Source organism: Tursiops truncatus, chromosome 8 (assembly GCF_011762595.2).
Source record: "Tursiops truncatus isolate mTurTru1 chromosome 8, mTurTru1.mat.Y, whole genome shotgun sequence".
Lineage (NCBI taxonomy): Eukaryota > Metazoa > Chordata > Mammalia > Artiodactyla > Delphinidae > Tursiops > Tursiops truncatus.
The window spans coordinates 4,262,804-4,290,696 of NC_047041.1; the positions used below are offsets into that span (position 1 = coordinate 4,262,804).

General features: G+C 56.6%; 1 protein-coding gene across 2 annotated transcripts; it reads right to left on the reverse strand.

Moving 5' to 3' along the window:
- Nucleotides 1-26,839, reverse strand: ADAMTS15 (ADAM metallopeptidase with thrombospondin type 1 motif 15). 2 transcript variants are annotated; one of them, XM_073807974.1, is made up of 9 exons: nucleotides 24,936-26,831; nucleotides 13,854-13,986; nucleotides 12,949-13,116; nucleotides 12,488-12,771; nucleotides 7,095-7,272; nucleotides 5,223-5,404; nucleotides 4,947-5,122; nucleotides 3,334-3,452; nucleotides 1-545 (listed from the first exon to the last, which is right to left on the reverse strand). In XM_073807974.1, the coding sequence occupies exons 1-9, from the start codon at nucleotides 25,890-25,892 to the stop codon at nucleotides 433-435; spliced, it is 2,310 nt and encodes a 769-aa protein (XP_073664075.1). In that variant the 5' UTR covers nucleotides 25,893-26,831; the 3' UTR covers nucleotides 1-432. The 2 variants fall into 2 exon arrangements, with proteins under 2 accessions (XP_073664075.1, XP_033717670.1); XM_033861779.2 differs by having other exon boundaries at nucleotides 1-3,452; nucleotides 24,936-26,839.
- Between the last annotated feature and the right edge of the window lie 1,054 nt (nucleotides 26,840-27,893).

Genomic DNA, 27,893 nt, shown 5'->3' on the forward strand with positions numbered 1-27,893 from the left:
CACGGGTCTTAAATACAACTTTATTGGGAGCAGGCCGTTGTCCCCGCAGCGGCCAGCTCCCACGTATACACAGTATACAGAGCCCAGCCAGTACCCAGGTCCTTCCATCCTTCTGCAGTACGCACACGGAATGCAAAAGAACCAAACACAAGGGGGTCTCGGTAAACGACAGTGTCTAGTGCCTTCGGGAGCCAGTGCCCAGGCTGGGGGCACTCGGGTCCCTCCTCCCGTCCTCGACTCGCCTGCCCCCGCTCCAGCATGGCGAGGCCCACGAGGTTGAGATCCTGCAATCAGTGCACACAACGGGCAGAGGAGGCAGGGGCTCCTGAGCCCAGACCCTCACTGGTCCACAACCCTCGGAAGAGGTTGCTGCAGCCCCAGAATGTTCCTCTTCTTCCACAGACATGAGAGACCACCTTAACTTTGTCTCCATCACCAGAAACCTGTGCCTTGAGGCTCGTCTCTGCTCAGCCTTGGACAGTATGGTTGGATTAGTGAAATGGTCCCAGACAAGACACACCTCCCAAGTTGTCTTGCTCGTACTTCTTTTAAAAAGGAAAAAAAAAAGGTAAAAGGAAAACATCACGACAGAAAAGAGCGCTGAGACCCAGCTTACGTCAGGAGCAACGTTAGTTGTCCCTCCTGGAAATGATCCGTCAAGCCGCTCCCCTGGGGGCCAGGCGCCCCCAGGGACGGCACCTCCCTTCCCACCCACCCGGTCCCCGCCCCTTCCGCACGCCCCCGCGCCACCCTCTCCTCGACGAGGGGGGCTGCACCAAGCACAGAGTGCGGTGCTGTCGTCAGCTAGCGGGGGTCCACCTCTGCCCTGCAGCCCCAGTGTTCGCTCGGGCAGGGAGGGGGGTTCCTCCTCGCTCCTTTCTTCAAGGGTGGCTGCAGCCCAGCCTCCGACATCCTCCTGCCCTTCGCCCCCTGTGGGAACGTGTTCAGGGCTCAGCCAGGGTCAGACTGGGATTAGAACACCATCCCAGGCTCACCTGGCTGGTCGGCTGGTTTGTGGATTCTATCAGGGGAAGGCAAATCAAAGGGCTGACTGCCTTTCCCAGGGAAGGCAGTGCTTGCTGTCACCTCACCGAGGTCCAGGACTCACTACCTACTCTCTGAAGCAGAACCTCCCGTCTTCGTGCTGGGGCAGCTGCACCCTCAAGAAATACCCTGCTTGGCCAAAGAATCCCTAACTCCAAAACATCGTCCCCCTTGGAGCTGTAGGAAACATCCGGTTTCCACTCTGCTACCGTGTCTCTGAGATAGACGAGTCTCCGGCAGTTCCTACTTGTGGCTGCCAAGGGCCCCTGGGTCAGCTAAGTGATTCCTGGTGTCTCCTGAAACCTGTCCCCATGGCACCTGAAGAGAGACCCTGTCATCGCATTTGGAGGCCCGGGGGGTGGCGGGCTGAGGGGAGCACGAAGCATGCATCTCATCTCTGTGTCTGGGCCCAAGCTCATCTCTGTGTCTGGGCAGCTCCATCTACAGGGGAGGACAGCGGGGCTGCTGGAAGCACCAGGGTCCCCATTGCCCCAGGGAGGGACAAGGGTGGGTTCCCAGAGAGCAGAGCCTGAGGTAGCAAACAGTGAACCCCGTTATCCAACTGCAGAAACTACAGCCTGTGATGCAACGTTGACAGACCCCAGGCAAGACCGCATGTAGCTGTCTGGACGGTGCCTACTTGTTTGTTCAGCACCTGGCCCTTCTGGGCATGTCCCACGTCCCCCTAGTGGGATCAGGACTGTGGCAATGCTGGGTTAAGGTAACAGCCTGACTTATATCTGGCTCCCTGGAGGAAGAAGCCATCAGAACTGGGGCTCCCTCCTCCCCATCCTAGGGAGACATTCCTGCAAAGCTCAGACCCAGCCCCAGTGACAGCAGAACCCTCTAGGTCTCTCCTCAAACTCCCTGCTTCGGGCACAGAATCCATCACCCCAGCATCTTTTTTTTTTTGATGGTCGGATCTCTCTTGAAGAAGACAACAGTCTCCTTACTGACCGCCTACCTCCACCTGCAAAGACCCAGAGGACACCTATGCAGAAGCCCTCCCACTAGTCTGAAGACTACGACACAGGGAGAGGAGGTGGCCCTTTGAGGGATGGCCGAGAGTGGAAGGAAGATGAGGAACTTGGGACTGTCCCCCACACACCTCACCCCAAATGGAGCGGCCCAGGCTCCAGCTATACCTGCCCCCTGCCCCTCAGCTCTGCCCACCCCCAGCCAGTTTTCACTGTTCGGTCCACATCAGTCAGAAAAGAAAGCGGCTGAAAGCACCACAAAATCCTGCCTCGTTCAGAGACGGCTCAGAGCCCTGGGGCCCCCTGAAGTCGCCAGGCTGCCGGGCCTTGGCTCTTCCAGCAGCCTGCGGCCTCCCTGACGGGGGCCAAGGTCCCTGAAGTTCCGCTGGGAGGCGCCCATCCTCCAGGTCCCTGGGAGACTGGGCCCGGTGCCTCCTGCCCAGCTCCAAGCACCTCGCAGCCTCACCCCGAGGCTGGCCCCGGAGGAGCCGGGCGTGAGGTAGACTGTGCCTTAGTGACTTAGCTTCCCGGCCCAGGTCCTTGTCCCTGGATGTGGGTGGCCTCGCGGCTTGGGCCCCGGCCAGTGCCCTCTGCCTGTGGCCGTCCCGGAGACAGCAGCGCGAGGGGCTGCAGAGTTAAGCGGCGGAGCGCTCCGCTCAGCACGGCCTCAGGACACAGAAGTCCAGCTCCTGGGGCTTCCGGCGCAGGTTGCACCGGTCCCGGGCCAGCAGCCGCCCTCCGTGGCCCACGCACTTGAGCGGACGCCTCTTGAAGCCCCGGCCGCAGCTCTTGGAGCAGGGGGACCAGGCGCCCAGCTCCCAGGCCGGGCAGGGATCCCCACAGGCGCGCGTGTCCGCCGGCCGGTGGGCGGCGTCGCAGGCGGATGCCCCGCGCTGCCCGGGGGGCCCGCGACAGTCCACGGGCCGCCGCTGCAGGCCGCCCCCGCAGCTGGCCGAGCATGGCCCCCAGCTGCCCGCCACCCAGCGTGCGGGGGCCCGGGCGTCTGGCTGCTCCACCTGATTGGAGAGGCTGAGGACACTGTTGTGGAGCACGGAGGGGGCCCGGGGGTCCGTGGGCGGCGAGGCCCGGTCCTCCCGGGGCTCCTTGGGCAGGTAGAAGGAGTAGCGGACCCGGGGCGGCGTCATCTTCCCCACGGAGAGCACCTCCACGGTCAGGGGCTCCAGGATGGGCCGCGAGGCCTGCAGGCTCTCCACTGCGGTCCCCGTGCCGCTGTAGCGCAGCAGGCTGCCCTTCACCACCAGGTCCCGCTCCACGGCCGACACCACGAAGTGCCCGTTGAGCAGGTACTTGCCTTGGCTGTTCTTCAGGGCCAGGTAGTTGTCGTCTCCGATCAGCCCTTTGTAGCCGCGCTGGCGGATGTCGATGCTGGAGGCGCCCGCCGGGATGGCGACCACGAAATTGTAGCCGTGCCTGCGGCGGCAGAAGAGTAAGCGTTAGACCGATGCCTGCCGCAGGACCTCGCTGCCCTCCGACGCCGGGACGGGTTCCCCTTCCCAAACCCCGGGCAGGTCACACAGGTGGCAGAGTACTGGGCCTGGCCCAGCCCATGGGTCACACAAACCGAGAGGTGGGGAGGCTGTGGGCACATCGGCCGGCCCGTGGATGTGCTGGCTGCGCCTACCGCCTCCAGAGGGAGCGGAGAGGAAGGGGGAGGAGGACGGGAGGGGCCGGGGCTGGGGCTGATGCAGGGAGGTGCACACCCTGGGGTCAGGGACCTACGCCAAGCCCTGGCTTGGGCGCCAGCTCCCTGGTGGTTTCAAGCAAATCAGCCTCTCTGGGCTCCAGGGGCCTCATCTACGCAATGAGCAGGTTAGAAGATGTCTCAGCTCCTTCCCACTCCACTAGTCTATGAAAGGGACACCTGCCATTTAGCCCGTGAAGAGAGTCCGGGGATCTACCTTTAATTCCCAGCCCGGTCTCCCCTGCGGGTCCCTGAGGGACAGCCTGCAACACCATCTGCCTGCAGCACCCGAGTGCCCGAGAGGCTGCACCCAGGGCTCGGCAGGGGGCACTGTGTCCTGGGGGCGGGCGAGGCTCCTGGACAGCCGTCGAGGCCTTACTGCCACCAGCACCTGGACCCCCAAGTCCTCAGAGCCAAGCACACCCCTCGACTGAGACAGCAGGGACTCTGCTTGCCCCTGCTTCTTCCAGAGCTTGGGTCCGGACTTTGCAAGGAGCACATCCCCGTGAAAATAAAGGGACCTCGGAAAGGCAGGAGCCCAGGCTCAGCAGAGACATTTCTTCGGCTGATCTGGGCACCCATCTCCCACGAGGGGGCTCCCTCAGTCCCAGCCGTTCGCTCCTCTGTCTCCCTGCAGTTTAGTGCCATTCTCAGCTTAATCCTGTCCCCAAGGCCAGGGCCTCGGGCTCAGAAAAGGGGGGGGCTGTCACATCTGTCCCCAGGTGTGTTTTGTTATCATCACCGTGACCATTTAGTGAGCATCTATTACGCAGCAGGTACTATGCTAAGCATGTCACTTGAATCAACTCCCTAATCCTCACAGTAGCGGGACATGAAATATCCTAGCATCGTGCTCACTTTACACGTGGGGAAATCTAGAATTCTTGAGATTGCGTCACCTGCCCAGCTTCATCCAGAACATGGGGAACTGGGACTCGAACACAGGTCAGTCTCACTCTAGAGTTCTAGACAGACCCTAACAACTCTGCCAAATGCCTGAATATCGTCTCCAGCTAAGTGGCTCCTAGTCAAGCCTTCGTCTTTGTCGGATGAATGAATGAATGAACATCATACTTGTAGCCGAGCCCGAGTGGCCTCTGAGGCAAGGGTACCGGCCGGGATTTGACATTTACTCCATCTCACCCAAGCTTCCGACGCCTGGGGGCAATTCCACGGGAATTGCCCTCCTTCCCTCCCCCCACCCCCCAGGGCTCAGAACTCACATGGGCTTGGTGAAGAGTCCAGACACCTTCTTACAGCTCTTATTGTCTCCCCCGCACACCCCACACTTGTCGAACTTCTTCTTGGAGCCCAGGTTCCCGTCGCAGCCAGCCTTGATGCACTTGCCTTGGACGCAGACCGAGGTGGAGTCAGGGGTACACAGTGTGCCGTCCACCACCTGCAGTGGCCCAGGAGGGGGAGAAGAGGAGGGGGGCAGCTCAGCCTGATGCTCCCCAAGACGCCACCCCTGCCCTGGCCTCCTGCCCAGGCTCACCCACCTTCGGTGCCAGCACGTAGAAGTAACCGGTGCCGTTGGCTCGGCAGATGAGTTTGCACTTGTCCCGTGGGGAGACGCCCGAGTACTTGGGCACCCAGGCCACGGCCAGGCTGAGCCGGTTCGTGCTGCGATTGTAGCCGTTGAAGGCCTCGCACTGCTCCTCCCGGAAACTCTTGCCAGAGGCTGGGGAGGGGGAACACATGCAGGAAGCTAAAGGGAGGGCCAGGTGGGGAGAGGGCAAAGGAGAGACGCCCCCCGGGGGTGCTTCGCCTCCCCTGGCTCTAAACGGTTCCTCCTCACCCTCAGCCGGGGCGTCCTCATCACTGAAACCACCCCACCCCAGAGGACCACGGCAGGCGGGGACCAAAGGATGCAGGAGACAGATGGCAACGCATCCCGCGGGCAGTGTGCCGCCTCCCCCAGTGGTCTGGCCTTAAGTTCCCTCGAACAGGAATCCTAAACAGAACCCCCCAGCAGTCTATTGAAACTGCGTTCAGAACGTTCTTAAATGCATAAAATACATAGATTACAAAGAACACCAATTGTATTTATATGCAACTATCGATATATTTTGAAACATATTTGTGATTTATGTGCTTCCTTGTTAACCCATTAAATAACAAGATCCAACAGTGAGTCTAAAACCCGCTGTAACTATGAGCTAGTGATGAGCTCAAACGCCATTTTAAGGAATCTGCAACAACTGAAAATATGCAACACGTGAAAATACCCATGATCTCTAGCGGCAGAGCCACAGGTACTGTGACTAGCATTGTAGTCTGTTGCCTAATTAAGAGAAATACTAAATTTGGGGTGGAAAGGTTAGTAAAAACTACTAAATTTCTAACTGAAGGAAATACTAAATTTTAGATTAAAAGGTTAGTAAATATAGAGATGTCATTTTCCTCCCACCCAAGTTCTTGAGGCTTGGATAAAGAATTCCTGCTTGGGGGGCTTCCCTGGTGGCGCAGTGGTTGAGAGTCCGCCTGCTGATGCAGGGGAAACAGGTTCGAGCCCTGGTCCGGGAAGATCCCACATGCCGCGGAGCAACTAAGCCCGTGCGCCACAACTACTGAGCCTGCGCTCTAGAGCCCGCGAGCCACGACTACTGAGCCCGTGTGCCACAACTACTGAAGCCCGTGCGCCTAGAGTCTGCAACAAGAGAAGCCACTGCAGTGAGAAGCCCGCACAGTGGAAGAAAGAGCAGCCCCCACTCGATGCAACTAGAGAAAGCCCGCACGCAGCAATGAAGACCCAACGCAGCCAGAAAGAAAAAAAGAAGGGAGGGAGGGAGGAAGGGAGGAAGGAAGGAAGGAAAGAAGGAAAGAAAGAATTCCTGCTTGTATACAAGTAAGAATGGTGTCTGAGTTTGAAACTGGGCTGTACCTATCCCAATCTCATTAAAAATAGCAAGAAACTGAGAATGTGGAAAAGATGTAATTTACTTTTATCCCAGCAAATTACAGACAGCTGATCGTGGTCTGTAGGAAAGTCAAACAAGGGATATGTAACAGTTCCTTTTTTTCTAAACCATATTATTTCCATTCTGCTATTGTTATTGCAAAGGATTATTCTCAGAAAACAAATTAAAAGCTAACCTATTAAAAAAAAAAAAAAACTTCTGCTTATGAAGATGGGCTTGTCTGTTCTTAACTAAGAGGGTTCTAGTATCCTGTCCCCTTGGGCCATCTAGACTCCCAGCCTCAGCATCAGAGGAAGACAGCCCTGGCAAAGTGGCTGGGCCAAGAAATGATCCCCAGGTTTCTGCACAGCTGCACGTCCGGACTGTGCCCTGGGAGTAAGAATCTCGACTGCAGGAGCTCTGTGGCCTCCCGCCCACCTCCCCAGCCCGGCCGCGGCCGCCCCCGCTCACCTGAGCTGGGGCAGGACTCCAGGCTGCAGGAGCGGTATTTCACCCTCACTCCCTCGCAGTACTTGCCGCCGTTGGCGGGGGCGGGGCTGCTGCACTGCCTCCGCGCCAGCTGCACGCCCCCGCCGCAGGTGCGAGAGCAGGGCCCGTAGGGCTCCCACTTGGACCAGGAGCCGTCCACCTGTGAGGAAGGGTCTGTTACGTCCCTGCGGGGTCGGGGCACGGCACCCACACGCTGAGCCCGCACAGGAGCCCCTCAGGGACAGCCTCCACCGTGCCATCCCACCGGAACGAAACCCACTTTGTGCCACGAGGGAGAAAATGAGCAGCAAATGATCCTGTGCCCGGGACGCACACACGACACTTCAGCCCATTGATTAGCGAATGCCCACTGCCCCCAGTTACACAGGAGGCCGCGCGCAGGACAGGGCTCCTGGCTGTGGAGTCAGGCAGGCAAGTTCCACCCGGGCCTCTGCCCTCGCCACATGGGTGGCCTTGAGCAGGCAGAGGAACTTCCTTAAGTTTCAGGTGCTTCGTGTGCAAAAATGGGGCCAGCACATCGACCTCGGGTGTGAGGTCAGACGGAAGATTTAAATGATGCAGCGTGTGTGAAATGTCCCAGCTCCGTGCTTACCACCGCGAGGGAGCTCAGGGTTTCTCTTTCTGTGTCGTTAGTGACCTTACAAAAGTCTCTGAGTCTAAAGGATGGCCAGTAAACCGTGTCGCCATAGATATCTGAATATTTTTATTTGTAAGGTTTCCATAATTCAGACTTTTCACCAAACCAGACTGGTCTTCACCTCAATCCGGGGTTAAATTTGAGAAAGTTTCACTACAAGCAGATGTAATGTTTGTGCTAAGAGGAGATAAAGACAGGAGGCTATTGAGCAATCCTGAAACTGTTTGGCTTTGGGGTGAATTATGCAGTGTTGTTTTAATTTCAAGAGGGTGGAGAAGGGAGAGAAAATTTACAGTCTTCATTATGTTTTTCTTAGGATGACAGTAAAGCCAGTTCTCAGTCCTGAATACACACGAGTTGGGCAACAGGGCCCAGGTGTACGAGGCTGGTGGAGAGGCTGTCACAGGTCACCCAAAGCCGCGAACCTGCACGGAGCCCGTCAGGAACTGGCTGCAGGTAAGACAGATACCTTAACTTAGGTAGATACTCAGAGTTTCGTCCTGAGGAAGGACACTTTCCCTTAACCCTGCTTTCTCCTCAAGCCATAGCCCACCTCATTCATGCCTTCCCTTCCTCAGAGAATCAGCCACACCTGCTCTTTCTACCTGCTCCCTCCTCCGTGCCTTGCAGTACGGGCTCTGTCCCCATTGCACCACGGGAACTGCTCTCTCGAAGGTCAGCAGTGTCCCCTCTCAAAGGTCAGCAGTGACCCCCCCTAAAGAATGAAAGAGTCCGTGCCCAGGCCCGTGGTCCCCAACCTTCAATATTTAACTTTGCTCCTTTGGCTTCTGAGACGATGCTATGCTTTTTTTTTACCTGGCATCACTTCTTCCTACCCATTCCTACAGGAAACACTCCTGCCATGTGCCATTCACTCACTCATTTGCCAAACATCTGTTGAATTCCTACCACAAGCCTGGCACCATGTGCAGCAAACCCCTGCCTTTGAAGCGACTGCATCCCAGCAGGGAAGACAGACCATGAAAATAAGCCTGCGCACATGGTGTCAGATGGGGTTAAAGCAGGTGTCCGGAGCGGGAGATGGGGAGGGCCCTGGAGAGGGGGCTGCCCTGTGTTACAGGGGGGCATGGAGGCCTCACCGCTGAGGTGACATTTGTACAGAGGCCCGAAGGAAGTATGGGAGTGAAGCATGTCGATACTAGGGAAAGAGCGATCCAGCGCAAAGACCCCGAGGAGGCAGCAGGAAGAGCTGAAGACAGAGACGGGGCTCTCGCTGGGTCTGAGCGAGAGGACCTGGCTTGCATTTCAAAGGATCGCTCTGTCTGCTCTGGAGGGAACTGTCTGTAAGGAGTAAGGTCAGAAGCAGGGGGACCAGTTAGGAGGCAGGGGGGATAATCCACGGGGCCAGGGGCGGCGGCGTGGAGGGGGTAACAGCAGAGGAGGTGGTGAGAAATGGTTAGGCTCTGCGTCGATTCTGAAGACAGTCCACAGGGATTGCTGGACACGCGTCTGGGGCAAAGAGGCGTTGGCCTGAGCGCATGGGAGACGCCAGAGCAGGTTCGGGGTGGTGATGAGGGCCTGCATTTTACAGATGTCGTATTTAGGACGGTCATCAGTTATCCAGATGGGGCGATGGAGATCCAGGGAGACAGGCAGTGTCCAGGAGAGAGGTCTGGGCAGCAAACTTGGGAGTGTTCGACATGTAAACGTAAAGGGCGTCTACAGCCAGCGATCTAGACGCTCCACCTGGGAAGGTGGCGTGGATCTTGACAGGGGCGAGGACCGAGCTCTGCAGCACCCACCCCAACGCTGGGAAACAGGAGTGTGAGGAAGGGGCAGCTGGGGGGGAGGAGGGAAACCAAGGCGGGTGAGTCTGTGTCCTCAGGGCAGAGAGCCATGGCCAGGTCAAATGCTGCTCGCAGGTCAGGCAGGAATCACCGAGCAGCAACGTGCAGGTCATTGGTGACCTTAAGAAGAGTTATTTCAGAGAAACAGGAGGACTGAAAGCCTGTTTGGAATGCGCTCCAGAGAAAAGTGGCAAGACAGGCGTTGGCAAGAGCCGGTTCATACAACTCTTTCAAGGAACTTTGCTGTAAAAGGGAGTCAGGTAGGGGCTTCCCTGGTGGCGCAGTGGTTGAGAGTCCGCCTGCCGATGCGGGGGACGCGGGTTCGTGCCCCGGTCCAGGAAGATCCCACATGCCGCGGAGCGGCTGGGCCCGTGAGCCACGGCCCCTGAGCCTGCGCGTCCGCAGCCTGTGCTCCGCAACGGGAGAGGCCACAACAGTGAGAGGCCCGCATACGGCAAAAAAAAAAGGGAGTCAAGGAGAGAGACTGTGATACATGAGAACAGGAAGGATCGTGAGAAGTTTAGTTTGAGGTGAGAGAAACTACAGCAAGCACGCATCCTGATAGGAACGATCTGACTCAACACAGGGGACAATCTGATGCTGCAGGAAAGAGAGGAGATTGACAGGGTGCTTTCCTTGAAGAGACGGCAGAGGAGAGCATCGGAGTGCAAGGCACAAAGCCTGGCCGCAGGTGAGCGTGTGGGCAGCTCGTCCACTGTGCAGGAGGAAAGGCAGCACCACGGGTGCAGAAGCAGGTCCGACGGTGGATGCGGTGCTGGGAGCTGGTGGGAGTTCACGTCTGATAACTTAAATGCTTCGTTTTTCTTAGGGAAAGAGGAAGAAAGGTCACAGGCAAAAGTGAAAAATGAGGAAGAAAGAGCTGGTCATAGAAGAGAAAAGTGAAGATGTGAAGTAACAGCTTAGGTGGTTGGGAGACTGAGAACTCAGGAGATAAAACGTGATGTGACCCCTGGGCAGGCCCACCGCAGTGTCCAGGTCATTGATTCAAGCTGAGGCCAGCGAGCAGGACTGCGTGTGCTTCTCCGGCCATGTTCACCTACACTGGCACCACTGAGAAGGTGAGGGAGTCGGATGCCACCAGGGTGGTGGCTTAGCCCAGTGAGTACGAGGAATGGGGACGGGGGCAGAGGAGTGTACGTGAAGGAGTGGTTCCAATGATGGACCACTGTGTCTCAGCTCAGTAAGAGGCTGGTGAGGGCCTGAGAAGCCTGAGGGACGATGGAAAGATGTCAGGTCAAGGGACTGTAGGTCAAATGGGATTGAAGAATTGCCGGAGTCCTAAAACTGGAGGGAGTGAGCTGGGAAAATCGGGCTTCAGTGGACAGAGTGGGACCCCTGAAATGAGATCTCTGGGGTGACTCATAGGACAAGTTTTGTGCTTTGACTTTAGCTAATGAAGGCAGTGTCCTCCCTAAAGGGCCAGGGTGGAGGAGGGACAGTTCGCTCAGAAAGAAGGTTGAGGATAGAGTGGGTTTGGCTCCTGATGGATTGAGAGGTCCAGAGAGCTTCCCCCATCACATTTCCTGTATCCAGTATCCCCCTAACCAACCTCTTTATCCTCTGACTCATCTTCCCAAGAGAAGGAACTGGCAGTGACCGGCCTGTCCTCGGGACCTTCCGGCCTCAATGCATCAGGCTGGTGGTCAAGGCAACTACATGCTAGTAGCGAACCACCCTCCCAAAGATGCCCCCAATGGAGTGCCCATCCACGCTAGCCTCCAGCTCAGCCCACCACCCAGACTCTGCTCCAGCTCTGCCTGTTGAGACCCTACTCATCCCTAGAGGCTCTCTTCAAATCCCACCTCCTCACCAAGGCTTTTTCAGGCCCTTCTGATCATCATTAATCTCTCATCCCTGCTCTCCACGACACGTTCTCGCACTCTGTCTCAACACACAGCACACACCCCTCTGCGTCTTGGATTACAGTTACATTTCTAGCTCCCCCACTAGACTGTGAGCCCTCTCTGACATGGCTCATGTTTCATTCATTTTTCTGACCACCACAGTACTTTACCCAGATCCCTGAATAGAGCGAGCGGGTTGTTGCCTAATGAATGAATGAAGCTTTAATTAAACGTATATTCCCAGAACACAGAAGGTTCTACATCATTCTGTACCATGCCCATCTCCGGGCAATGGATAAAGTGCTTGGTGAATGCTTTTTTATCATTGATCCATGGCCTCTGAGTACATGAAACCCCAAGGCAAGCCCTCCCGTGGCCAAGGCAGGGGCAGGAGCGGGCTGGACAATTCCCGCCGGGATCAAGGGAGAAGATGGGCCTCTTTCTTATTCCTTTTGGTGGAAAAGCGCAAATCCCTTTGCTCTCCCAACCCAAGATCTGGAGAAAATAAAGTTTTTATTATATTCAGAGAGTATTTGGATTCTGAATTTGTTCCGGTTTGGTTGCTATTCCTGTTTATCGGGAAAAAATAACTTTTGTTCATTTATGTTTCAACTTCAAAAACAACCGATCACAACAGAAACTGAAGCTTGGTTCGGGATGTAACAAATAGGGTTCTGAGCCTGGCTCATCTTGAGCCCACGGCTCCCTGGCCATGAAACACCCGCTGAGGGCAGAAAGGAAGGAGCGGGCAGTGAGCCAGTCCGAGCTCCAGGTGTTGGGCTCCAGAGCTCCTCCCAGGGTGCAGCTCAGGGCCGGGCCCGCTGCCCCTGGGAAAGCACCCCACCTGCCTACGGCCTCACCAGTTTCTCTGACCGGCCTCATTTTTGTCTCCGGTTTCGGAGTCTAGAAGGGGCCAGGACCACAGCCAGGGCAATCGAGGCACAGAGCAGCAGTGAGATAGTTACGGCCACACAGCAGTGTGTGCCAGGGCTGGTCCCCAGGGCAGGTCCATGGAGTCCACCCCCCGCCCCCCAGCCCACTCACCCTGTGCTTGCCGAGGCTGCGTCTCTCCACACAGGCCCCCTTGAGGCAGAAGCTGCCGTCCCCGCAGCTGGTGCCGTCGGCCCAGGGGAAGTGGCGGGTCTGGCACAGCGTCTGGCCCTTGGCCTTGCCGGTGCACCACAGCTTGCTGCAGCGCTGCATGTAGGGGCAGGGCTTGGAGCCCACGCCGAAGGCCAGCTCGCACTGCTGGCTCAGGGGGTAGCTGGCACCCGGCAGGTCCTCAGGCAGGGACACAGGCTTGCTGGGCTCGTCCAGAAGACAGTCGCCTGCGGGGGGCCGAGGGCGCTCATCAGGGGCGAGCCAGAAAGGTGGCCGTGGCCAGCACAGGGTCTCGACGGGAGCGGGCATGAAGCCAGGGGAACGGAATGGGCCCCGTCAGACGCCGCGGGTCACGCGGCACAGACAGGGCGGGGCCGAGCCCGCCTCCCCGGGGCCCCGCTTACCGTGCCCGCTGTCCAGGAAGTCAGTGACGATGGCGGCGCTGCAGGCCGACCAGGGGTTGGCGCGGTCGATCTGGATGAGCGTCGGGGACATCATGTGGTTGCCCCGGAGCTTCCCGAACACCTCCTCGCACACCTTCACGTTGTCGTGGGGCATGTTGAACACGTGGCCTGCGGGGGAGGCGAGAGGCCTCAGAGGGCGGCACGCGGGCGAGCATGGAGCAGCCTGGGGGGCGGGTGGGGGGCGGGAGCTAGAGGACCTGAGTCTACGGCTTTCAAGCGGGTCATTTCTGCCTAACGGTAGATTGCTTCGCAAGCGTCCTCAAGATCATGTTCCTGGGGACTGACTTCCCTGGTGGCGCAGTGGATAAGACTCCACGGTCCCAATGCAGGGGGTGCAGGTTCAATCCCTGGTCAGGGAACTAAGATCCCACGTGCATGCCGCACCTATGGAGCCTGCGTGCTACAACTAAGGAGCCCACGAGCCGCGACTAAGGAAGCCATCTGCCACAACGAAGGCCCAGTGCAACCAAATAAATAAATAAATATTTTTTTTAAAAAATCATGTTGGGGTTTTATTGCTGTTATTTTAAAAATACAGAGAGAGAGAGAGCATGATCTCACAGGTCCTGCCCTGCCCATCGGCTGTGGGCTCAGTGAGGACAGCAAGGTAGGGAACGTCCTCTCCCCTTGGCCCCTAGTTGATGAGACACTCTGACTGCTGACCGACACAGTGCCACCGGCCACCTGGGCTGGGGCGATCGGGAAAGTGAACCATCACCAAGGGCGACTCTGACCCTAAGGAAGGAGCCCCAGGGAGCAAAGATAGACGCCCACCCCTGCCCAGAACACCCAGTGCAGGCCCAGAAGGGCACTCTCCTCCCTCCCCCAGGAGCCCCCAGCCTCACCCAGCTCGTGGGCTGTGGTGAAGGCCGAGGGAAGCCCGTCGTCCTCGATCACAGAACAGCTTCTCTTGGGGTCGCACATGGTGCCCACGTCAGCCATGCCCAGCGTGTCACAGGTGGTGGCCCCGCACAGGTCCTGCCCAGGTAGGGGAGAAGCAGAAGCCGGCCGGAAGTTAGAGACGCCACAGAAGGACCAGATGGGAAGGAGGGGCACTCCCCCCCGCTCCGGGTCCCAGCAGGCCTGGCACTTTCCAGCCAGGCCCTTTGCCCAGGGGGGCTGCAGGGCTGTCATTCATGGAATGCACGCAGGGAAAAAGCCTCAGGAGGGAAGCTCGGTGGCTTGCTGAGAAGATGCGACCCAAATCCTACCCAGGGAGGCCCTGGGAGGAAATTAGGAGGTACAGGATTACACTGAAAGGACCGTCACTTTCTATAGACACAGCCTTCCAGCCCCGAAAACGGCGACTCCCCAGCCGGGTGAGGTTCCGGTTGTGGCTAACTGGGCAGAAGGGGGTGGAAGCTTGGCACCACGCCAGCCAGGGTCGGCTCTGGGAGCCTCATCCTTGATGAGGGACTGCCTTTGGACCACCATGAATTAAGCTCAGATTCTCAGCCAACGGGTCACTGGCCAAGGGCCCGCCCTGCCCAAAGCCCGGCTTCCGCGGGCTGGGAGTAGGCAGAGAGAGGCAGAGACAAGCCCGGATGCAGACCCAGCTCTACTGGCCACAGAAGCTTGGGGGACCACGGGCTCCACAGCCGCTCCAAAGAAGATAATTATATGAGTCGTGACCTAAGCAGGAAGGTCCCTCTTTCTGTACTGAAACAGCCTGCAGCGGGGCCAGAGCCTCTGGCAGCCCGGATGGAATACTCTTCACGTACGTGGAAGGGTCTCCTGGGGGCACAGCTCGCAGGACTCAGGAGCATCATGGGCCAGCAACGCATCCAGGTGCCTTCGGAGCCCGGAGAAATAGGATGAGACACCTGTACACATTCTGCTCCTCCTGAGAAGACACTTTGAAGGGTGACACTGGTACTTTCTACGCCACATCCCTGCCTTTAACGTGGTTGGCATTTGACAGTTTACACGAAGTTGACGTGCAGCATCTCGTGTAATCCCCACCACAGTCTGAGGAGGCAGAGGTATTATTACACCCATTTGTCAGCGGTGGAGACCGCGACTCATATCACAGCTAATCACGGTGGCGACTGAGGAAATGCTGACACTGGGCGGCACCTGACACACACAGCGCCAGTTAATCCTCCAGCATCCGCTAGAGTAATGACGGCACCATCACCCTCCACAGACACCTCTTCAGACTCCCCTGAAGCTTAGAGAAGCTCGAGTCCCAGTCAGGGTCTGAGGACTGGACAGTCACCCTCTGTCCGCTTCATCGCAGCTGTTTACTCAGCGCCTCCTGAGTCCACGCACTGCAGGTGTTTCCCCCGCGAGCCCAGGGGCTCACACAACAGGCACAGAGAGCTGTCCTCAGCTGTGTATCTCCCTAGGGGTGTATGTGTGCGTGTGTGTGGGGTGTGTGTGTGTGTGTGTGTGTGTGCACGTGTGCTGACGTGGGGAAAAGGTGGGCAGCCAGGGCGTGTAAGGGGGACCAGGGAGCATAGGAGGAAATGTGGTCACAATACAGAAAATCAGCAAAATTTAATCCCAAGCGCTCAGCAGTTTACCACCTGAGCGGTCAGACTTGGCTTCTCACGGTCAGGTGACAGTCACACCTCCTCATGAGTTCACAGTGATTCTGGCCAGAGAGCTTCCAGGGTGATCAGACTGAACCCGAGGGCACCCGAGTCACTGGCGGGTAAAAGGCTGTCCCGCTCTTGCTCGCGGCTCTTCTGTCCCTTCTGGGAGCCCCCGGGGGGACCTCGAATTCCGGTCTCTTCCAAGTCCCCTTCCCTCTCCAAAGGCTCACTCCCCAGAAAGTTCTCCCTCCGCCAGAGTCCTGAAACCCAGAAAACACCTGCTGTCGGGACGCATGAGGGCTGGCGTGGGAGAGGCTCACCTGACCGGTGGTGGAGGGAGCGTGGCCGCCCAGGAGCAGGCTGGGCTGGTGCAGCGGCCTGGGAGCGGAGGACGGAGGGAGGCAGGAAGGCTCGTGCAGGGCCAGAGGGAGATGGGCACGAGAGCACAGGAGCCCACAGACGTGGTCGCCCCTGAAAGTCCTAGCCTGGCGGTCACAGCCCGTAGGGAGAGCCTGCAGGACGAGCGTGTCACACTGTCCCCGGGCCACTATGTGCACCCAGCACTGGCCTAGTGTACGAGAGGGCACGGCAACGAGCACCAGGAAGCCCAGAGTCTGGTCCTGGCCCACCACGCCGCAGGTGTGTCCCTTCGGGCAAGTCACTCCTGTCCCCTCGTTCTCCTCCTCTGGGGAAGGGCCAGCTCCCAGCTAAAACCCAGACGGTCCCAGCACCTGAAGCCTCTGCTCCTTCCCGATCCCAGGGTGCTCAGCCCACCCCCACCCCCACCCCCTGGCCTCTGGGTTATAAAAGGAGCACCCAGAACGCTCTGCTTGTAGCATGGAAAGAACCCTAACGCTGATCTGGTCTGCTGACCACACTGTGTAGTTGATAAAACTGAGTCACAGAAGCGTGAAGTCACTCACATGGAGATTCAGAGGCCCATCCCCTGCCCTGCTCGGCGGAAAAGGCTAGAGCAGGGTGAGAGCTCAGGCCGGAGTCCGGCGGCCGCGCCTGCCTCTGTGGTCAGGAGGTCCTTAAAGCCAAAAGCCGCCTTCCTCTCGGTGAGTGTGGATTCTCTCTGAAGCAGACATGCAGCTGCAGGCCCTTCCTGGCCAGGAGCAACCTGTTCTTTCCATCAAGAAATCCCAGTTTCCCTGGATCAAACAAGAGCAAGGCAAGAACCGGCAAACTTCCTGAGGGTCGGACGCAGCTGACGGCAGCTGCTCCGCGGTACCCAGCCCATCGCTGTGGGAAGATCAGCTGCTTGGGGTCAGAGGTGCCGCCCGGCCCTCTGCCTGGCCCTTCGCCCTGAGTCAGGACTCAGATGGGGCCTCCCTGGGCCTCCACGCTTTGAACTCCCACAGGTGGCTGTGCAGGGTCCCATGGTGCCTCGCTTGTGGCCCTGTGTGTCTCCACCCTTCTGGAACGAACTCAGATGCACTCAAGCTGCCTTAACCTCTTCAGCTCAGGCACTTGTCTCCAGAAACTGAAACGGTTCTGGTTCCTTCCACCTGGAGGGCGTAGGCACCGCCCAGCCTAGCCCCTCGCTATTTCTGGTGATTTGCCATTTCTTGTAGCTGCAACTGCCTTTCCAAATGACCCAAGAATCATCTTGGCCAACAGCTTAATCCTCCTGGATTATTCTTTTCTGATTGTCTCTTTTTATAAAAATAATTTAGGACTAGAGCCACATTTTGGAAACAAATCAATAAATAAGGATAACGCCTCGCAGCTGCCTTCCTTACGGCCTTCCTTGCACCTCCTCTCACCTCCCCCACCATCTGCTGAGATGCTCGTGTTTTCAGCGGTAGGAAGAGAGGGAGACCCACAAAATCAAGCACATTCATTTTTTTAATGCGGCAGAAGATACCTGTTCCGACGGCGCCAACTTCCTGCTCACACCGAACTCCTACGTGTGCGAGCCAGCACTCACGTTCACGGCCGCGTCACAGCTTCCAAGAATTCTACTCCCAGAACCTCAGAGCTGCCCTCTCATTCTGCAGGTGAGGAAACTGAGGCTCCGTGAGCTCAGATCACTCCCCCAAGGCCATGCCGCTATGACGTAAAGAATGGGGTCCGCATCCATGCCTCTTGACACCAGGCCAGCAGTGGCCTTTGGTCTGGATAGCACCACACGAGTTAGGGTATCCTAATCGCTGGTGAAACCACCCTGCACTTGTACTAACACTGCCCCACAGCTTGTCACCCAGCTGAATCTCTCAGGCGTCACTGGATTTCTTCATCCAACTCAGAATCCACTTCTGTTTGTAATCTCCGAGGATGGGAGGGCATGGCTTTGTTAGAAGAAAAAAAATCTAGCAGTTCAGTGCCTGGGCGGTGTGACTCAGGACACCTGGAAGAAGAGGTTAGCTCACCCAGGCAGCTTCTATCAGCAGATTCCACTGGGATATAAACACCTCAAGATATACAAAGTGGTATCCCAGCAAGAGATGGACGAAACCAAACACGAATTACATCACCGAGGAAGCAGAGCAACCTCACCGCAGGAAGACCAAACAACTTTCTCCAGAAGCCGTCACTTCAAGGAAGGGTGCGTGCCATGTCCAACAGTAGCTGGCCTTCATGCACAGATGATATTCTGAGCGCTTTACCTGCTCGCTTACAGAATCCTCACAGCAGCTTTATGAAGGAGATGCCATTACCAGGCCGTGTCCTACAGATGAGACCCGGAGAAGATGCGTAACCAGCCCAGGGTCAAACGGCAAGCCCAGGTTACACTAGGAGGGAGGGGCCGAGGGAGGGCTGAACCCAGGCAGTGCATCAGCAGAGCTGGGCCCTCCTCACCCTTACATGCTACTTCCAGGGCACGTGCTCCCAAAGAACGAAGGGGCTGGGGGGTCTCAAGAGGGCAAGGTCATCCATTCCGGACCCTCTGCCCCCAGAGCGCTGGTGGGTCACAGGTGGGCAGAGGCCGGAGAGGCCCGGGGAGAGGGGAAGGCAGGATTAAAGGCCATGAGTGCTCTGGGAACGGGGTCTGCGCCAGGTCCCATCCCACACCTGCACGGACACACTGACCCCAGCCCTGCCGTGCACCGTCTGCCGGCTCCTCCTGGGCAAAGCCTGATGGTAGAGAGCGAAGATGAAATGCCAAAGAACCCGAGGCTCCCTCTCCCAGCCCTGCAGCCTCAAAAGCTGGATGAACAGCCCCCAGGAAGGGAGGTGAAACTACCTGAGCACTCAGAGCGCTGTGGTCCTTTCACCGCATCAGCACCTCCCTCCTGCGAACACACTGAACAATGGCGACATGCATGGGCCCATCGGAAGGGCTACGAAGGTGTAGAGGGGTCCTGCCCGGAAGGTCAGTGGCAATGGCGACCGTGGGGCCCGGAGTTTCCACACAGATGGGAAGGGTTGGGCACACCTGCAGGGGGATGGGGCAGAATGCTCTGAAGCAGGGCCGTCTCAAACCTCAGCTCTGGCCAGGGACCCATCGGTCACGGCCGGACAGCCGCAGACATACTGAGCAGCACTCACGCAGCGACGGTACCGGCTGCCGTAACCGGGCACCAATTCTGGGACCCTCGGCAGCTCGGCCCCTCAACAGCCCTGCCGGTCCGGTACCCTGGTCGTCTTCATTCTCCTTGTTTTACAGGTGAGGGGAGAGTAGTTCAAACAGCTGATTCGCTGCTAAAAGTGCAAGTGCCAGGATCCCAACTCAGCTCTGCCCAACTCCGCGCCTGTGTTCTTTCCTTTGCGCCCTGCGACCCGGGCACGGTGTCACAGCAAGGTGAGCGCGAGGGCCCCACGCGAGGCCAACACCTACAGAGACGTTGAAGGGCAGGACCTACTGAGGGACCGACCTCGCTGGCCCTCCTGACTAACCAGAGTTTAAAAAAAGAAAGAAAAGATTCCAGGACACATTCCTCCCTCCAAACTTCCTCCCCACCCTCCCCCATCACTCCCAGCTTGCTTATTTGCTGTAAGAAACGGGGCAGAAGAGCTATCACCCTACAGGCCAGGGAGAATCATCTCTCCTCCTCCCTCCCAGAAGGAGTGGGGTTGAGTTTCCAATTAGTGATAAAGATTTACAAACTACTAAATGACAGATCTACAGCTGTCTCTCTCTCTCTCTGCTAACATCTTCCTCCGAGACCTGACTTCAAAAAGCTTCTCACAAAAGACAAAAACTCTAATTCGAAAAGACACAGGCGCTCCAGTGTTATAGCAGCACTATTTACAATAGCCAAGACCTGGAAGCAACTTAAATGTCCATCGACAGATGAATGGATAAAGAAGATGTGGTATATTTATACAATGGTATATTATTCAGCCATAAAAAGGAATGAAATCATACCATTTGCAGCAACATGAATGGATCTAGAGATTATCATACTAAGTGAAGTAAACCAGACAGAGAAAGACAAATATCATATGATATCACTTACATGTGGAATGTAACAGAATGATACAAATGAACTTATTTAAAAAACCCCTAATAGACTCACAGACATAGGAAACAAACTTACAGTTACCAAAGGGGGAAGGGGTTGGGGGAGGGATAAATGAGGAGTTTGGAACTAACATATATACACTTACATATGTCTTATATATATATATATATATATATATATATATATATATATAAACTATAACACATATGTACATATATAAAATAAACAACAAGGTCTTACTATATAGCATAGGGAATGATACTCAATATTTTGTAATAACCTATAAAGGAAAATAATCTGAACAAGAATATATATATATATATATATATATATATATATACACATATATATATGTATGAATCACTTTGCTGTACACCTGAAACTAATACAACATGGTAAATCAAAAAAAATTAAAAGATCCTGGTGACTTCCCTGGTGGCACAGTGGTTAAGCTTCCATGCTCCCAATGCAGGGGGCCCAGGTTTGATCCCTGGTCAGGGAACTAGATCCCACATGTATGCTGCAACTAAGAGTTCACATGCCACAACTAAGGAGCCCACGAGCTGCAACTAAGGATGCCGCCTGCCACAACTAAGACCCAATGCCACCAAATACGGAAATATTTTTTAAAAAACATTAAAAGATCCTGACAAAATTATGATTCTTTTTATTGTGTTGGGAGATGTGTGTAAAATCCATATTATTATTTTATTATTAGCATTTCTTTTGTCGGAACACTAAATTTCACTGCCATGCTGCAACTAGTTGATCATGGAAAGAACTGGCCTCTGTTTCAAATGAGGGTCCACAATGTGGGTCCTTTCTGCACAGTGTAGAATACATATACATCCCCACAAAACCCAAGGCCAGAACGGGAAGACGAGCACCAGCCTTGGGACGTGAGAGGAGGAACGGTGAGAGCATGAGTGAGGAGAGGAAGAGAAGAGAACGAGGACAGAGAGCCTGCCTCGATGACCGCACAAGAGGAAGAAGACAACGCGGAAGAAATCGGGGAGAGAAGGGGACGAGGGAGCAGCAACCACGGTACTCAGTGCGGCAGGAAAAACCAGTAAAGGAAGGAATAAAACCCACAAACTATGAATCCTAAAAAACAGCCAGTCCCATGGAGGAAATGTCACAAATAGCAAACCAGAAGGTGGCCTGAGGAAGGGCCTCCTGCAAGATAGAGAACAAGCTTCCTGTCCCATCACCACCACCTCCTTCCTTCTTGCCTTTCCTTCGGTCCAGCATCTGTCTGTCCCTTGTTCTCAGCTTCCAGACTGCAGTGTTAAAGAGAATGACCCCCCTCTGGGCTTCCAGAAGACAGGGTCCGAGCCTTCGCCAGGGCACTTACACAGCATTGTAATGGGTTGTTTCCTTGTCGGGGTCCCTGACACACAGTGAATTCCTGGAGGCCAGAGGCCACATCTTAGGAGTATCTGTAGCTCCACAGCCCAGGATAGTACCAGAAATAATAGATGCTCAGGAAGTGTTACGAGAATGTATGGATAAATGAATGGAAGCCAGTGGACCACGAAGTTGCCCAAACAGCAGAGGCGCTAGACCTAAAGAGAGAGAAGGCCTGGAGAAGTGCGGTCCCACTGGACCACTGCCCAGCACAGCAGAAGCCACAGAAACTCCTCCTCTCAGAAATAAATGTGCACATGGAACGGCTGGCTCTCATTCTCCACACATCCTGGTTCCAGTCCTCTGTGACCTCACCCTGCTGTTATGAGCTGGAGGCTGATCGCTTCGCAGAATCCAACGTGCACTCTTCCTACGGGAATGGACTTTTTCCGAATCTTTAAGGAAACTCCTCAAATTGTCAAAATCTTTGCTGTAGGATCCATTGTTTCTCCTTTGTGGGCAGTAAAGGATCCTCCCTGGGTCTCATCTTCCCAGTGTTTTGATCTCAATACCCCACAGCCCTCCATCCACCTGCCAAGGGGACAGCAGGCTCCCCACAGCCTGGCCCGGGCTTGTTTCCACCGCTACAGCTCTGAGACGTCAGAGGGGAACTCCACGCCTGCCGGGCCTGACCTCCTCCTGCTCTCTGCTGGGCACCCCGGCACCGGGAGCTCCCTGGAGCTGCTCTCACCTCTTCCTCACGGGAGGAAGTACTGTCCGGCCAAGCCCGACCCCTTCCTAACTGCTTCCTCCCCGTGAGAAACACAACCGGAGTGCAATCAGAAAGAGGCAATCGCCATTCTTCCAATTTCTCTGGGGCAACCAAGAAATAGGTGACTCTAAAGGGACTTCCCTGGAGGTCCAGTGGTTAAGACTCCACACTCCCAATGCAGGCGGCCCGGGTTCGATCCCTGGTCGGGGAACTAGATCCTGCATGCCACAACTAAGAGTCCACATGCCACAACTAAAGATCCCGGACACAGCAACGAAGATTCCACATGCTGCAACTAAGACCCGGTGCAGCCAAATAAATAAATAAATGTTAAAAACAACAACAAAAAAAAAAAACGGTGTCCGTCAGTTCAAGGTCCTTTAGAAACAAAAGGTAATTTACAAAATAAGCACCTTCCTAAAAAACGTCTTATCCAAACAAATTATATATATTCTTTTCAAAGTTTAGTTTGAAGAAGCATGGATTACACCACTATTCCAATAAATAGGGTTTAAGCAGAGACGCTCACACATCTGATTTAAAAGATTACTCCCCACCCTTACAAAGTAAGACAAAAGTCCCTCTCGCGTTGGAGCAGAGAGGAGGCCCCAAGTTCCTGGAGACCACGTCGGCCTCCGTCTAGAAAGAGCAGCTGCGCGCTGGTGTTCTCATCTCATACTGTACCTTCCCCGGGGAGCTCAGGAATGAGCCATTCCTGAGACTCTGGGAATGCAGCAGGCCCTGAAGTCTGTACCGGCCAGGAGGAGGAGGGACATTTGCTCTGAAGCATGAAGCGCATACCTGCATGATGGGCCTGCCGACACAGCCTCCCCGCTCTCTGGCTTTGCCCTCTCCACGCCCAAGGGAAAGACAGCTTCTAAGAGTCACACCACGCACATCCCATGCACATTCCGACCCAAGTGGTCATACATCTTGTACCCATTATGCATGGTCAACATAGCCCCCTAGGGGAGGTCTAGCACACACCACTGACAAACAGAAGCTGTCACGCTGTTTGATTGCTTCTTCTTCAAAAGGCGGATCCTTCTGACGGCATGGCCCCTATTCCCAGCAGGAGTGCTCTTCCTACGGCTGGTTCCAAAAGTCAGCCTCACCACCAGGCAGTAGAGACGGAGGTCTGTTACTTTAGACCAGTGAATGGCCTCCACAGGGGCATCGCAGGTAGCAGATGGGGCAACAGCTGCTTTGCCCATTAAGAGATCCTGTTCTTGGCCTTTGCTTTTTCCCCAGCCATCTGACTGCCGAGTTGGGCTGTGTGCAGAGGTTGAAGCCGCCTCCTTTGCAGCTTCCCCGTGACTCAGGCAGTGCTTGTAGGGGCTGGGCAGTGACAGCTCCACAGACCTCAGTTGGAAGAATGAGCGCAAGGAAACGGACTCGGGCCAAAGGCCTCCCTAGAGGAACCAGGTGGTGGGAGGAGAAGGCTGGGAAAGGAGGAAGCTTAGCTCCAGGAAGGGACCAGCTGTGCCAAATGGGTTAGTGGGGAAGTCTTCAGCTCCTGTTCCAGCCCCGTGTGCGCCAGTCCATCTGGATACAGTGGAGAGTCAGGGCCCCATAGGTACCCGAGGATTCCTTGCCACCCCCAGAAGCCTGCGGTTATGATGTCAACAAAACAAGAGCCTGGCACAGATTCAAAACACAGCCCCCCACATCAGAGGGCGCAGCAGGTCACATGGATACTCGCTTTCCTCCCAGTCTCCTGTACCTGAGAAATTTCAAGAATTCGAAAACACAGCACCCAGTCACCGCAACATCTATGAATCTAAATTTTCAATAGATCCGTATCAAAAGGCAGAGCTGCTTTTCTGATCTGCTTTTTTGATCTGTCTTTCTAATCCCAAGACTCGGTATCTTTCCAGCCCTGCAGCTGAGATCCCCAGATGCTCTGCCCCGAGCCCACTCCACTTCCGCACCGCCAGGGCCAGGAGATGGAGTCCTGCGGTCAAGCACCATCATAGGAAGTGTCGGTGAGTCTGGGTCATGAGCAGCCCTGCCTGCTCTGCCCGGAGCCTACATCAGGACACAGGGTCACACTCCACCAACAGGGATACGGGAAAAGTGGAAGAGACGTTCTCAACTCAGCTCTGAGTGAAGCTCCACTTGACACTCCAAGCCTCGAACGGTTTGCCTGCTCTGAATGGGCCAGAAGGTCCTCCAAGAGGAGACAGGCCCAGCACAGACAGATGGAAGAGAAGCAGCGAGGAAGACGGAAATGCTGCCTGGACTTGACTGAGTCTCCGTCCTTTCACTGCAACCCACGAAAAATCCCAAACGAGCCCCTCTATCCCAATCCAGCTTTCCCAGGCCCAGGACAGGTAGAGGATAACGGTGTGTTACCCACGAGAAAGGCACCAGGCGCTCAACTTCCAGTTCCACAAGCAGAAAAAAAGAAGCCTCGGAAGGATACGTCCGAAAGGACTTAGATGCCTCCTTACAGTAGGGGCGGACCTCGCCAACACCATCCTCAGAGCGCCTCCTATCTGCCTTGGAGACAAACTGCGGCTCCGGGGCGGCAACTTCCTGGGTTCCGGCCCCTCGGCGCTGGATCCAGGAGGCGCTCATTGGCCGCGCCGGGCCTACACCTTCCGAAGGAGCAGGCGTTCCTCTGACCGCCCACGTGCATCCGTATGCACAAGAGCCGGGGCTCCACCGAGCCTAGGAGCCGGCTCTCCCCGGAAGATCCCGAGTGGCAGTCGGAAGAGGTCAACGAGATTTCAACTCGGGGGTGGGGGATGGAGGTGACTGCGCGCCACAGAGGGCATTTAGAGAGTTAAGGGCAGTGACCTCCCCCCCAAAAAAATGGAGGCTATCTGGGTCCAAAGAGGTGACAAATCAACTCACCTGCCGGGTGAAGAGGATGGCGGTGTCCCAGTACTCAGGGTGCTTGTCACTCACTTTGTTCAACTTCTTCTGCCACGCGCAGAAGTTGCGCAGCGTCAAGGCCGCGTTGCCCGTGACCTTGGGCCCCGTGTCGCGGTCTCCGAGAAGCAGCACCTTGACCACGACGATGTTGATGGGGTTGAGGATGCTGGGATGGCGGTAGAGTCGCGCCGCCGTGGCCAGCAGCGTCAGCAGATAATGCTCCAAGTCCGCGCCGTGGAACTTGACCATCGACTCGTCCGCCACCACCAGCGTCTCCACGTACCGCGGGATAGACACGAAGCGCTTGGCGCGCCCGGACCTGCGCGGGCTGCGACCCTCCCCTAAGCCGATCCGCTGAGGCTTGTAAGGGTCCAGGGCCTGCAGGATGGAGGGGTTCCAGCCTGAGGCCACCCCGCAGCGAGACTTGGGACCTGCGGGAGGCCCGCCGGGGGTGCCCCGGCGCTGCAGGAGGTGTGCGCCCTGGCTGTTGCGCTGCGCCGCCGGCGCCCTGGCGTTGGGCAGCGGGCTAATGACGTACTCGGCGCCTCGGTAGCCAAAGGCTCCGCGTAGCCCCCCGCACAGGCTCAGGGCGGCGAACGAGTCTGGCTCGGCATTCACGTCCCCAGAGTAGAAGCAACGTCGCAAGTCCGGAGAGCTCCCGATGAGTCCCTGGAGGGGGACGCCCAGATGCTCAGTGGCGAAGGCGGGCGCCAGGAACTGAGCATCCGGCGTCAGGTGTAGGTAAAAGTCCTCCTGAAATGCTGTGATCTGAAAAATGAGTCCCTGATCCCCGGAGTCCTCGGGACCCCGCCAGTAGTAGTGGCGGCCGTTGATGTCCGGATCCAGTCGGATGGGGACCACCACCTCGCGCTCTGGCTCTGAGCCTCCAGCGGGTGCCCCGGCGAGAGCCAGCGTTAAGATGCCCAGCAGAAGCATGGCGCCGGGCAGCGCACAGCAGCGCTCTGGGAAGGGCTCGGCCGGCTCCCCGGCCGCCGGCACTGTCTCCTCGCAGCCCGTACACCGGAACCACCGACGCCTGGGACCGCCCGCAGCTCCCAGAAAGGAGAGCCCCGGGGAGGGAGACTCCTCGCAGAGCAGCGAGCGTGCACCGGGCAGTTCGCGCCTCCTACCTGTGCCTTTCCAAGCAAAGCGCGCCCTGGGAGCCTAAGTACAATCGCTGTCAAGTGCAAGGACGAAGATTTGCAGCCGAGAACTAGAGGGAGGTGTCGGCCGCTCCTCCGAACCGCAGCCGCTCCGCTCGCAGCGCCGCAAACCAGGCGCTGGGCGAGCCTATTAAAGGCCCCCTCCTCTTTGGACTGCCCAGTCAGCGCCCTCCCTCCCTCCCCTCCCTCCCAAAGCTTGCAGCCTCCTGGGGCCACCGAAGAACTCGGTCCCGCCTCCCGAGCGGAGAGCCACTTGGCGGGGAGGGAGTGGCGTTGAGCTGAGGCAGGAGGCGTGGGCTGGCCAGAGAAACCAGCGCCGGAGTCTGGATTCGTGTCCTGCCCTCACGCTAAGTCCCAGTGCCCGACACATCAGTCCGGACCCACCATCCGGCCGCTCTCTGGGTCTTAGCCTTTACCTCAAGGCAGTCGGGGTCAGGAGTTGGACATGAAGACCTGCCACTGACCCCCTCATCCCTACCGTTGCAGCATCCCTGCTGTTTCCTCATCCTAGTGTCCCCTAAAAGTCCCAGAACCAAGAATTGCCCCCTGTACATGTGCACATTCGCGGGCACATGGAGGGACCTTCTGGAAGCCGGGGCCGCCCAGGTCCACAGTCTGCCACGGGGGCGGTGGTGTGCTGGCTGGGGTGATACTGAGGGTTAATGTTCAAGAACTTTGCCAGTCGGCTCTTCCACAGTCATTCCTAACATTTTAATTATGTGAACTTATAAATTATGTTTAATAACAAGCCCCATCGCTTCCTAATTATTTGTGCAGAGTCATCTGAGCTCTTGAGCCTCGGAAGCCACCAACCCTCCAGGACAGCCCCCAGCGCAGGGGCGGGAGGCAGCGTAAGAGGTGCTCTTCCCGCCCCAGAGGGGCTGAGGCACTGGCGGACGGTGGGAAAATCATCAAGAAAAAGTACTTCCTCCCTGACTTCCTCTCATCTGATCCTTGACCAAGTAGACGCAGGACCCTGGAGTGCACGCTGAGGGTGTGTGGGCGGGATGTCCGTCTGTCCGTGAGCTCCCGCTTACTGTGCGGGGAGTCCGAGGGGCCCGGTGTCAGGCTCTGGGCCCCGAGGTCCTCCCTAGCTCGCCGTAAAATCCACGTCTTTTCTTCTGACCAGGGAGGAGGTCAAGTAGAGGAAGGAAGCCTTTCCTAGTCTCTCCTGATACCGGGAACATCTTCCCAGAACCAAAGGGCTCTGGGTTGAGTTTGCAAGAGCAGGGGGCAGGAGACTATGTGACACAGGGAAGCATGAGAAGGGGGTGTTCAGAAGAAGTTTGGAATTTTCTCAGGAAAGTGGCTGCTCGCGAGTAAACAACCCTGTTGTTGAAAGGAAGAGAAAGCTGGGACTGGTCCGTGGCGGAGCGCGCTTTCTGCCCATTATCTTCTCCCCGTAAAGGATCCCATCTGCAAGAGCCCCCTGGGGCCTTGGAACAGGAAGGGCGCTCGGATGCCCCGTGAGTCTCCTGGGGCCCCTCTTCAACCGAGATGCATGGGGCTGAGATGCATTCTGTGAGTGAGCAGGAGACGGTGTTTATGCTCTGCAGATGAGAGAGAGAGGGTGTGCATGTGGAGGAGGCTGAGCGAGAGAGAGTTCACCACGCTTCCAAAGGCCTTCTGTGTTTGAGTGTTTAAAGAGGGCCTATAAGTAAAGAGAAACTCAGACCACCAAGGGCAATCGTAAGTCACTTATTTAGGGCAAGCAATTGTTTTCCTACACCCAGCAGTTTTAATGGTGAGTTACAAGGTTACTTTCACTGTGATC